Consider the following 12,024-nt stretch of genomic DNA (forward strand, 5'->3'; position numbering starts at 1 on the left):
TACTGAGCAACTCTGGTGTGCCATGCAGTGTTCTGAAACCAGGGACAAAGACGAGATACTTTCTGTTGGGAAACTGAAGTTCATTCCAAAGTGCTCAATGAATTCTCTCTCTGAAGAAAATATGCATTTGAAAGCATCACCACAGGGCACACCTGTTAGTGGAGGGTGTGGCTGGAAGGAGTTATTCCCACAGAGATCTTCATGTCACCACAAGGCAACCACCTACTTTGCTTACACTCAGAGGTAACATATGGGTCCCATATTGGCTACCCATGTGAAAGCATATAATGCCAGACACAGTAGTTTATTAATACACAGGGTATCGGAGAGTCGACTGATGCTTCATATGGCACTTCTCAAGTCGTCTAGAGTCTCTGCCTATCATGATTTCTAGAATGTACCAAAACGATGCCCCATCAGTATCTCTGGCTAATTGAATCCCAGATATCAGAGAGCTCACCCACGTCCATTTATCCGCCACTTAAGAATTCTTTACACCCAAATGCAACCTTGTGTTAAACCATGTATTAGCGTGGGGAAAACCTCAGGGTCACAGACTGAGGAACTGCTGAGGAAACCTATAATATTTGGAATGCTGGGTACTTCACTAGTTGTCTGACTCTTTGCAACCCCACAGACTGTAGCCTGCCATGTTCCGGTGTCCATGGGATTTTTTCAGGCAAGAATACTGGAGCGGGCTGTCATGCCCTTCTCCAGTGTATGGCTTTGCAAGCGGAATTTTTTTTTTTTTTTAACCTCTGAGCCACCGGGAAAGCCCAGAATACTTGGAATGGCTGTCCCCAATCTCTTCAGACTGGCGTCCTAGGGGCTGCGGGTGCTCGTCTCCATCCCAGCCCCAAATGTCGTTGGTGAACCACCCTGGGGTGTGACTCAGAATGAGAATTCTTAGATTTTAATCAGATAGCTGGGAACCACGTGCAGGCCAGATGAACGTGGGGCAAGAGAGGGAGCAGAGAAACAACACAGATATAAGTTCCACCCCCATACCTGACCCACGCTACCTGGTAAGACCACAGTCCGCTCGAGACAACTCACCCCATGTGATTCCACCCCTCTTCCCAACCTCTTACATCACATTACCCCGACTTACTGGTTTCTAGCTTGTATTATCTGAAACTCCCTTGTTCACAGATTCGTATTCTTTATTAATTTGGTTATTTGCTGCCTCCCACCCCCAATTCAAAAACCTTAACACCCCCACCGCCTTAAGGTGGGGCTGGTAAGCTCCTTTCTTGGTCGTTTCCAGAACAAGGTGAACCGGCACGTAGTAGGTGGTTCCTGAATACTGGCTGAGGCTTGAATGAATTGGGAAGCTTAATCCAGGGTTCTGAGAGAAATTTAGGCAAAGGAAATTTGGAAAGCCTGATGGGGTAGATGCTGCGGAAATCCCAGCCATCAGACCGTTTTTAAGCCTCTGACCTCTCTCCACGGCTGGAAGGGCGGACGGGCTTGGCCCGCGCCCCCTCGCCAGCACGGGGAAAGTCTGGGCCAAACCAGCGAACGCGGCCAGAGCGCCAGCCCTGCGAGGAACCTCCACATGGGGACGAGGGCGGCGGGCAGGCCCCGCCCGGAGCCCCGGGGCGGCGGACACAGCCCCGGGTGGCCAGCCGAGCCCGGGGGCGGCGCGGGTAGGAGCCGCCCCACGCGCGTCCCGCGCGGCCCCCGCTCCAGAGGCGCCGCCGCCGGGCCGGGGCCGCTCGCCGAGTTGGCCGCGCGCGCCCGGAGGAGCGCAGAGTTTGGAAAGTCGTCGCGAAGCTTCGGCGGAGAGCAGGGGGTGGGAGAGTGGGGGTGCTAGAGAGAAAAACCCGCCTCTTGCGAGTAGAGCGAGGAAGAGGGGGGGAAAGGCGCCGAGTTCCGCTTCCTGAACCGCGGTGGGTAGAGGAGGTCGGCGCGGGCCAGGCCGGCGGGACGCGCACTTCGGGCCCGCGACGGGCGATGGCCGGCGAGCGGACCCGCAGGTTCACCCGGAGCCTTCTGCGACCCGGGCAGGCGGCCGAGCTCCGGCACAGCGCCGCGTCCGCCGCCGCCGTGGCCGTCAGCAGCCGGCAGCAGCAGCGGGTGAGTGCCGCGCGCCCCCCGCGCCTTCCCCGCGTGCCCCGGGCGGCCGGGGACCCCGCTCCCGCAGCCGGGTCTCCGCGAGCCCCTGGGCGCCCCAGCCCCGGCCGCCCCCCCGCTTCCCCTCCCCCGCAAGTCCTCCCCCAGCCTCCTTGCCCTGCGCCCCAACGCACCACCTCCGCGAGGCAGCGATACCGACGCTTGGGGACCGAGGGAGCGCGTCTGGGGACTGGGGACACTGCGAGGAGCGACCGCATGGACCGCAGAAACGCAGCGTGGGAGAGGATGTGCCTGGGTTGGAGGCGTGGGGGCGGTGAGGAGGTGACAGGAACGCATCGCGAGTCACACGGGTGATAGGTTGTGGGGTCCCAGAGCCTCGAGCGGTGGGCGAGTCTACGGAGGGGAACCCCTCGGTCCACAGGTCTGCGCGCCCCCTTCACCCCCGGTGTCTGGTGCGTCGGAGGGGAAAAGGCGATCGGAGGTCCTCTCCTGGGCTAAAACCTGGGAGCCTCACCTGAACGCTATCACAGAAACAAATGCACTTCTCACCCACCTCCCTCCACCGGGCAAAAACCCACAAACCGCTTGATGGGACTTCAGAAAGGGCTGAGGGAACCAGACTGGAGAAAATGTGGGTCATTAAGACGTGGGTCAGTGGTTTCTTGTATTTTTCTAAGATGTTCGTGGGGTTCTCCCGCCAAGATTGCTTTACTGGTTACTTCCTTATTGAAATGCCTTCTAAGAGAGCGGGGTGATTTCCGCGGGAAATCCCTGGGGCAGCCTCCAGCAATGCTCATCTGATTCCCAAATCATATCCATAGCTTCCCAGAGGTTCAGAAGTTCCAGTAGGTGTCACCCTCCAGGGTGGAAGTCTGAGGAAGAGAAAAAAAATAAATCTACTCTGGTGGGAAAGGGAGACGAGTGGCAACAGCCTTAAAGCAAGACTTGGGTTCAGCAGCCACACTCTTGGCTTGCCTCTCTGGACCGGAATCCCACTTTGTGGCTTCCATTTTTCTTTTTGCCAGGAAATATCATTAGGAATTAAACGGCTTCTTTTAAGAGTGTCAAAGAAAGTGTTACTCTTGCCAGTCACCCATGAGGAAGGAGCCAAGGGCTACCCAGAGCCGGTTCCCACAGCCAGGACTTTTCTTTAGAGCCATAGGTCTGAAAGTTAAACAGAACGGAAGCTAATTGCCTGGCAGAGGACTAGGCATCGGATGCCCAAGAGGGTGTCGGTGATTGGAGTGTGAAATGAGTAGGTGGCCATATCTTCTGTCTCTCTCTCTCTCTCTCTCTCTCTCTCTCTCTCTCTCTCTCTCACCACTCACTGGCTGCAGTCTGCCATTACCCAGAGGGAATTCAAGGCTTAGCAGAATAAGTGGGTGCCCTGATTCTGATATCAGCATGGACATTTTCAAGGCAGGAAGGATAAACCATCAAAAAGAACTCTTTTTTTTCCCCCTGAAAAGAAGGTTCAATTGGAGTAAGAAGTAGAGATAGTAATATCTTCCAGCATTCCTAGAGAATAATTTTTACTTTGAAATGATTATTCAGGATGGTGGCTTTGTCATTCTCCGCCATGTGCCTTTAAGATAACTTTGTTTTGCTATTGATTCATTTTACCAAATCTCAGTAATGATCTGGTAGAGAAATGCAGCGAACTAAGTAGCATTCAGTTGGAATAAACAGCCTAAATGCTGTTTTTGATTTGGGTTTTGTTTTCAACTGGGTTCTCCTGGAGTTTTGTAGCACTTGACTTTCTCTAAAGAATATGTATCCTGGATACTTTTGTATGCAGACGCACACATTATTTTCTCCAAATTTACGTCAGATTTGAAATCCTAGGGAGTCTTGTCAAAATGAATAAGCTCAATGTCTTAAAAAGAGTTGGGGCAAGGGGTGATTCGCTGGCAGAGGCCTCCCTGCCTCCCTCAGCTCACTTCAGCACCGTGGCCAACACGCCTAAACAAGCTTTTGCCAAGACATTTCAAGGGATCTTGCACATCTAGTCAGGCAGTTTGGGCAGCGATTTTGGCAGCAGGAAGCCATGTGCTTGGCATCCATTCTATCAGTTCACTCTTTTTTTTTTCTTTTTTCAAGTGTCACGTTAATTTTTCCATCACTATACTTTAAATCTACATTGTACAAAGTGACCAGGAAGTGTGCATCCGTAATCGACCCACCTCTGAGGCTGTAACTTTCATACCAGTGTCTTCTTGGGCTCTTTTGATACTAAACCCGTTTCTCATTCCAGTGAATTGAGATGGGTTGATTCTCAGGAACCTTGTAAAAAGAAAACAAAGATATTGTACCATCTTTATTTAGTAATTTCATATTTGTTTCTTTCCCAGCAAATAACTACCTCATTGAAGTTAAAACTTCCAAACATAACTTATTAATAGTCTTCAAATTTTGCTCACATTGCTCAAGATGAAAATACTCTGCTAAATACAGAGAAGTTACAACAGCTTTAACAGTTAATTGTCTATAACATACACCAAGGTTTTTCCTAGACTAATTTTAAGGTGATCCGTTAGTATTCTTTATACAGGTGAAAAATGATCTTCAATTTTCTTGTCTTTTTATTTTTAATATAAAAGTTGGAAGGACCATCAATTTGCAAGTCACCACCATCAACTTTAAAAAAAAATAGTTGTCATCAGCAGATGGAGGTAAACAAGCTGAATTGCATAACTCTAGGAGGTAGGGGCCTTCAGTTTATATTCATGTATCCATAGCATGGACCTTCCCTAGTGGCTTTCACAGTAAAGAAGCCTCCTGCAATGTGGGAGACCTAGGTTCCATCCCCGGGTTGGGAAGATCCCCTGGAGGAGGGCTTGGCAACTCACTCCAGTATTCTTGCCTGGAGAATCCCCATGGACAGAAGAGCCTGGCAGGCTCCAGTCCATGGGGTCGCAAAGAGTCGGACATGACTGAGCTGCTAAGCACACATACGTGTGCGTAGAAGAATTCAGTGTTCTAACAGGAAAAAGAATTCGTCAAAAATAATTAACTCTTAAAGGGTGACAGGAAGATGATGCATTCTCTGAGTTGGCACCCAAACTCAAAGGGATTCTGTTAGGCAGAACATCCCTTTTGAACCTAAGACCCTGTAGCTGAACAACGCAGTGAAGATGAAGCCTAGCTTACATCGATCCACTTCCTTAAGACTCCTTGTGTTCCTTCAGGTCCTCAAATCCTAGTTGTCAGGGGAGAAAATGAATAGACTCAGGGAAGAAGATTACGGGCAGCCCACTCCAGTACCACAGGTAGAATTGTGTGTATTGGAGTAAGCTGTCATCTATTGAAAAAATATTTGAGAGACACTAGAAGGTCTTGGTGGAAAAAACCTGTCTTGCTGCTAGATTATAGAATACCCTTTATGAAATCTCTCTTTTGGGGACCAGAATCATCCAGAGTGTTATGGAGAGACTGCTGTAGACTTTGATAGGGGTAATAAGAGGTTATTATAAGAAGAGATGAGGTTGTCAGACAGACAAGGTTTTGGACTCTGTGTCCTATCCGCATAATAGAACAGGAAATCTTCAAACTGTGTTTGAATTATGGAAGGATGCTGAGTGAGGGCACTTACTAGGGGGCCTGCTTTTAGGCCAGTTGCTGAGAGAAATAGAGGTGGGTTCCAAGGCAAAGCTTGATTTCAGTTTTAACCCAAGACACTGCAGGAGCTCACACGCAGGCTGACTCCTGGTGAGGACCCACCTTATTCTACGTTCCTTTTAATATAATAGCGCAGTTATCTGCACTCTCAAGTTCATTGCAGCATTTTTCACAATAGCCAGAATATTCCATTGCAATGGATATGTAATACTCCATTGTGTATGTGGATACACACAAACACACACACATTATTTAACCTTATAAAAGAAATATCCTGCCATTTGTATAATTACATTAAGTGGAATAAGTCAGACACAGAAAGACAAATACTGCTTGAACTCATTTCTGTGTGGAATCTAGAATAGAAAAACTCATAGATGCAGAGAGAGTAGAACGGTGGTTGCTGGAGTGGGGAGAGGAGTGGAGGAAGAAATGAGAAGCTGGTCATCAAAGGGTACGGACTGCATGATAAATGAGTTCTGGGGCTCCAGTGTACAACTTCGTGACAGTAGTTGAAAATACCGTTTTGTACACTTGTCATATACTAAGAGAGAAGATCTTAACTCTTCCCAGCACACACACACATACAAAATGGTGACTATGTAGAGGTGATGGATAAGTCATTTAATTTCATTGTGGTGATCGTTTCACAATGCGTACGTACATCACAATGTCAAATTGTACTCCTTAAGTATATACAGTTTTTATTTGTCAAAGGTATCTCAGTGACATTGTCTAAAAGAAAAAAAGGAATAAGAACAATAAAGAACAGTTAGGAGCAAAATATACATTTTGAAAAAGTATATATTTCCTCCTTAGTTATCCTGAGATTATTTTTCATAGAAAACAAGTGAATCACAACTCATGCAGAAGCCAATCTCAGAATCAAGTGAAGCTGAAGTATTTTCCTGAACCCCCCATTTATGGTAGAGTCCAACAAAGCAAGCTTCTCTAGTGCAGAATCTCAGTTCAAAAATGATTAGGAATATTTCTCCCATGTCAGGACTAGAATCTCTTATTGTTTTGGTTGAATATACCTACTGTGTTGGCCTCAAAGTTGTGGTGCCATTAATTAGAGATTCTTTTTGATAAGAAGCTCTTCCTTTAAAATGTATAAAGGGATTTTACTTTCACATGAATTAGTTCATTTAGATAGCTTTCTACTGTTCATTAAGGGCTTCCCTGGTGGCTCAGATGGTAAAGAATCTGTCTGCAGTGCAGGAGACCAGGGTTCGATCCCTGGGTCGGGAAGATCCCCTGGAGAAGGTAATGGCAACCCGCTCTAGTATTCTTGCCTGGAGAATTCCACGGACAGAAGAGCCTGGTTGGCTACAGTGCAAATGGTCAGACACAACTGAGCGAGTAACACACACTGTTCATGAATTATAAACAAGATTGGTGCTCTTTTATCCATATATGTTCTATTTGATAGCAATTCAAGAGGAAAAAAAAATTAATTTCTGTTAACATCGCATCAGATCTGTCACTTTGAGAGATAGGGACTTTTATGTGTGGAACGCGATTGGTCAGAGTAATGGAAGGCTGAGTAACAGAGAGGGTAAGAGCCTGGCTTGTGTCAGATGGTGGGAAGGAAGTACAGAGGCTGGTGGAGGTTTATGCAGGACTGCCTGTTAAGTCACTTGAGTCATGTCCGACTCTTTGTGATCCTATGGACTGTAGCCTGCCAGGCTCCTCTGTCTATCAGATTCTCTAGGCAAGAATACTGGAATGGGTTGCCGTGCACTCCTCCAGGGATCTTCCCGACCAAAGGATTGAACTCACGTCTCTCATGTCTCCTGCATTGGCAGGTGGGTTCTTTACCACTAGCGCCACCTGGGAAGTCCTGGTGGAGGTTTATCAAAAACCAAAAAATCATTTGGTCAGTTCTTGCTTAAAGCCTTTTACGTGGTTCCTCGATGGGAACATGTCACTTTGTTCACATGTATTCTTTAGGACCTTTATTCTGTTGTTACACAGAAATTTCTTTGCACCTTGTGCTTGAATTGTATCCAAATTTATTAACTTCTTTTAAAGAGGAAACATCCTGCCAGAAGAGATTGTACTTAATCAGTATGTTTTTTTCCCTCCCCACCCAGCCAGAAAGGCCAAGTGGTAAAGAATGGACAACATTAATTCAGTAATCTCCCAAATTCCATATCCAAACTTGGATTTGAGGCTTCCTAACTTCCTCTGTTCCCCAGTGATACTCCTTTTGATATTTTAGAGAGCTTTGAATAAGAAGCAGAACCTTTGACCTACTGAAGATCTCTGATTGAGAAGCAGTGAATATGTAACTGTGTTTACAGGGGCAGGAGGAATTCTTAGAAGGAAGAATGTCCTCCCCTCTAAACTTTGTGGTATTTAGGTAGTTGAGAGTAGGAAGGGTTTTAAGAAACTGAGTGGGAGATACTAGAGTTTCTGCAAAATCCCATGCTGGGAGTGAGAGTCAGTGAAAAGATGCAGGAAATGATAGTGAAGGAAAATGAAACACTTGTTTTACTGTCAGTGTCTAGAATGAAAGCAATATGCAAAGCACAAGCCTATTTGTTTGGCATTCCCTGCACCCTTGCTTTGTTTTCATTTTTTTCCACGGGATTCTTCACAACAAGCGTGTTTACATTTTAGCAGAAATCACAGGCTTTAGCAAAAATTCCAGTCCCACGTTTATAGTCTCAAATGAGGAAAGTCCCTTGCCTGGTGAAGAAGTCAACTCAAACTTAGCTGACAAGATCAAGGTTGAATGTTATTATTGACTGTATCAACTCATGTTTTTGACTTCTCGAGGGCATTGCACAAGGAGCAACAGTGGGCTCTAGAGAACTTCTGCATGGGTCAAAAAATGAAAGAATGAATAAACATTCTCACCTGTCTTTTTCTTTACAACCTTCTTCTCTAAGGCCTAACGTAAAAAAAGAGCAGTCATAAACGTTACATAATAAACCATTTGTTGAGAACCTACAAAATGCCTGACACAGCATTATGTGTTTTATTTAATTCTCAGAGCTATCCTATGAGGAAGTCATTATAGTTACAGATTACACAAGAGGCCATTGAGACACTAGGGTTAATAGGTTGCTCTGAGTTAAGTGACATGGAGCCTCTTTTGCATCCTGGATAACAACCAGTTTTGTAGCTGCTTCCAATAGCATCTCTGAGTTGGAAGACTCAAGGCGCTGACTTTGCCTTCTGATGGGCAGCTCAGCCTAAAGAAGAACTCTGTCCTTCCCTCTGGCATCACAGAGCAGCCACAGGTGTTCCCGTGAGTTTTCCTCTGAGACTAAAAGCCACAGCAGAGGCTCTTCCAGTTACCTGTATTAATAATCGACTCTCCCAAGGCAACCAGAGCTCAGTTATTAAATCCTTAAAATATGAACTCAGTCATCCCCATGCCATCTATCTGGCAAAGCCATAAACAAGTTGTGAAAGAGGGTGGGGTTACTTCTTCTCAAGTCCTCTTCTCTCCCAGGGCGGGCTGCTTCTCCATTCTCAGTCATTCCACCCAGTCCTGCAAGGGCCTGAAATTTTCCAGTGTATTGTGTGTCCTTGACGATGCGTATTTCCATTTGACTAGGTTGTGCTGAGAGTCTTTTGTCACATGCTATCGTGTTGGAAGGAGTGATTCTAAGTGTCTTACAAAGATTGGTGTAAGACCGCAACAACCCAAAATATAGTAAAGAGGGAAAAATCAATATAAGCAACAACAACAAAAAGCCAGGTTAGGAAAGGGGGATGTAGTCAGGAGTAGGTCAGTGAAGTAGGATCAGTATATGAAACATATAACCATAGTCTTGCTAAAGGCACATCCTAGCGACCAAGTCAAAGAGGAAAACATGATTAGACGTGAGATTAAGAGAGCGTTGAGATAAAAGAAAATAATTCACTCTAGACATGGTCAGGTTTTTTTTTTTTAATCTTCAAATAAGCACTTTATTATCAAATAGATCAACATCAGAACAAGATTTCTAATTCCAAAAGAAGTTTCTTCACATAGTATCATATTGTGAAATACATTAGGGGTCTGATGCTAAAGCCTACATCCTGTTCCAGTTTCTCATGCAGTTGGGTAACTTGATCTATAAAGTATAAATTCATCTCATTCTTAGTGGCACTTAGACATGGTCAGCTTTAACTGGACTGAGATTCCGAAAACAAGACAGTTCTTTTCTGTAATTGTTCACAAAGGACATCATGATGCTGTGATGGATCCTTCATTCCTTAGAATGTGCTCCAGGGCCAACAGCATTGGCATCGCCTGGATGTTAGAAATGCGCCCCATACTAGACCTATTGGATCAGAATATGGAATTTAACAAGATCCTCTGGTGATTTGTAAGCACACTGAAATTTGAGAAATGCACACACACACATAGCTACATGTTTAGACTATTTTTGCAGTGTATTGTCAGGTAAAGGCAATTGTGTGAGGGTCTAGTATAGTGCAGACCTATTATAACTCTTGGAAAGAGTCTCTTGAGGCAAAGATAAAGATAAGACCACCTAGGGATGAAAATGAGATTGAGTCATTGCTAAGTGACTTTAGAGAAATCCCTTGCTTATTTGCATTCTGTTTGCTTCTGTAGCTAACACCTTAATTGTAGAGTGAGATTAAGGAAAACACTCTATAACATACACGACAGAGTTGTGATTGGAGTCTATGAAAGTTCTCGTCTTGGTTAGAACACCAAAGTTGGGTCCCAGGGTAAGGCCGGTGTCACCCCACTCGCCAGAGAATTTGAAAGCAAAATCACTCTAACTCGAGTAGGACATGTAATGATAATTCCTTATTGTTTTTGTTTTGTTCTTTTTTTTATGTTGCCATCGTACTGAAACTTTTAGTTATTTGAAAATAAATGGTTATATCAGAAAATCTGACTGCTGGAATCAGAAAATGATGAACCTTTTTTTCTTTCAGTCATTGATTCTCAGAAAAAAAGATTTTTCTTGTTCATGGATGAATGTTCTAAGGATGGGATTCCATGGAGTTAAAGCCCTTGATATCTTCACAGGTTGTGATAAATGTGGTCCAGGAGCCCTGTGATTGCTTTCCTTCACCACCGTCTTGAGAGACCCTTTCCTCCTCACGACTGTCTAAGTTGAAGTTCCTTCATGCATTTTGAACAACTTGGCCAATTTGGGATTTGGTATAGGAAATATCAGATCCTATTGAGACTGAAGACCAGAATTCCAGCCCTGTCTCTGGGACTCTGCTTAGTCACTTCCCTTTTTGGAGTCTCAGTTTCCCCATCTGTGAAATTAGGGGACTAGATGAGAGAGTCCTTACATTTGCCGTTTCTCTGTCCTGGAGTTCTCATGGCTTCTTCTCATCCCTTGGGTTCTCGGCTGTCACCCACTCAGGAAATTCATCCCGAATTCCCAAATGCAAGCATCTTCTCCAGCCTCCTCCTAGTGGAGACGTCTCTCACCCATTACTGTGCTTCACTTTCCTCATTCTTGTTTCTCTTTTCCAACCTTTCTGCCTTCATATAAGTGCCATTGAGAGAAACGTGTATGTTTCACTACTTTTACACTATATTTATTATATAAAAATGGCTTCCCTGGTAACTCAGTTGGTAAAGAGTCTGTCTGCAATGAGGGAGACCCAGGTTTGATCCCTGAGTGGGAAGATCCCCTGGAGAAGGAAATGGCAACCCCTCCAGTATTTTTGCCTTGAGAATTCCATAGACAGAGGAGCCTGGTGGATTACAGTTCATAGGGTCACAAAGAGTCAGACACGACTGAGTGACTAACACTTTCACTTTATTATATGAAAATAAGGAGGGGGAAGTCTCCCTTCCCACTTCAAATGAACATTTAAGGAAAGTCAGGAGAGTGGGCTGGGTGTATACCAGTGAGGGATCACAGTGGAATTACGACTTCAAAACAAGGTTGTCAGTATCTGCTAAGGATGTTCCTGAGTCATCTTCTTCACGGTCTACTTGGCAAGTGGTGAAAATGCAATTATATAGAAATATAGTGACCACATCCTAAATGGCAGGTACTTGACATGTACAGTCTCTTTCAATCCTCATAACAACCACATGGGGAAGGATTGGTGTTTGTATTGTATAGATGAGGAAAGAGATGCTTGGAGATCAGAAACTTGCCCCAGATCTGGTAAATGACTGGTAAGTGAGGAATCCAGGAGTCACATGCAGGCAGTCTGACTCTGGGTCTGTATTCACCACGATAACTCCATTCTTCAGACTGGGTCCACCAGGCAGGCAAGCAGATCTCATTAAACATGCAGTTAGCATCCATGCGAGAGAGCAAAGAGAGAAAGGAAACCTCAGAGTACTAGCCATAGGAGGAGGTTTTGAAAAAGAGTTTCTGA

At 45.3% G+C, this 12,024-nt stretch overlaps 1 protein-coding gene across 3 annotated transcripts in view; it reads left to right on the top strand.

Annotated features, from left to right (window-relative positions):
• The first annotated feature begins 1,626 nt into the window (after positions 1 to 1,626).
• The window catches only part of DOCK10 (dedicator of cytokinesis 10), a 304,405-nt gene continuing 294,007 nt past the window's right edge, over positions 1,627 to 12,024 (top strand). For all 3 annotated transcript variants that reach the window (XM_086365856.1, XM_086365912.1, XM_086365937.1), the window contains exon 1: positions 1,627 to 2,079. In XM_086365856.1, coding sequence (XP_086221982.1) covers positions 1,957 to 2,079 — 123 coding nt within the window. In that variant the 5' untranslated portion in view covers positions 1,627 to 1,956. The remainder of the gene's footprint in view (positions 2,080 to 12,024) is intronic.

Source organism: Bos grunniens, chromosome 2 (genome assembly GCF_055505025.1).
Source record: "Bos grunniens cultivar Pamir isolate PY7600 chromosome 2, Bosgru_T2T1.0, whole genome shotgun sequence".
In the NCBI taxonomy this organism is placed as follows: Eukaryota; Metazoa; Chordata; class Mammalia; order Artiodactyla; family Bovidae; genus Bos; species Bos grunniens.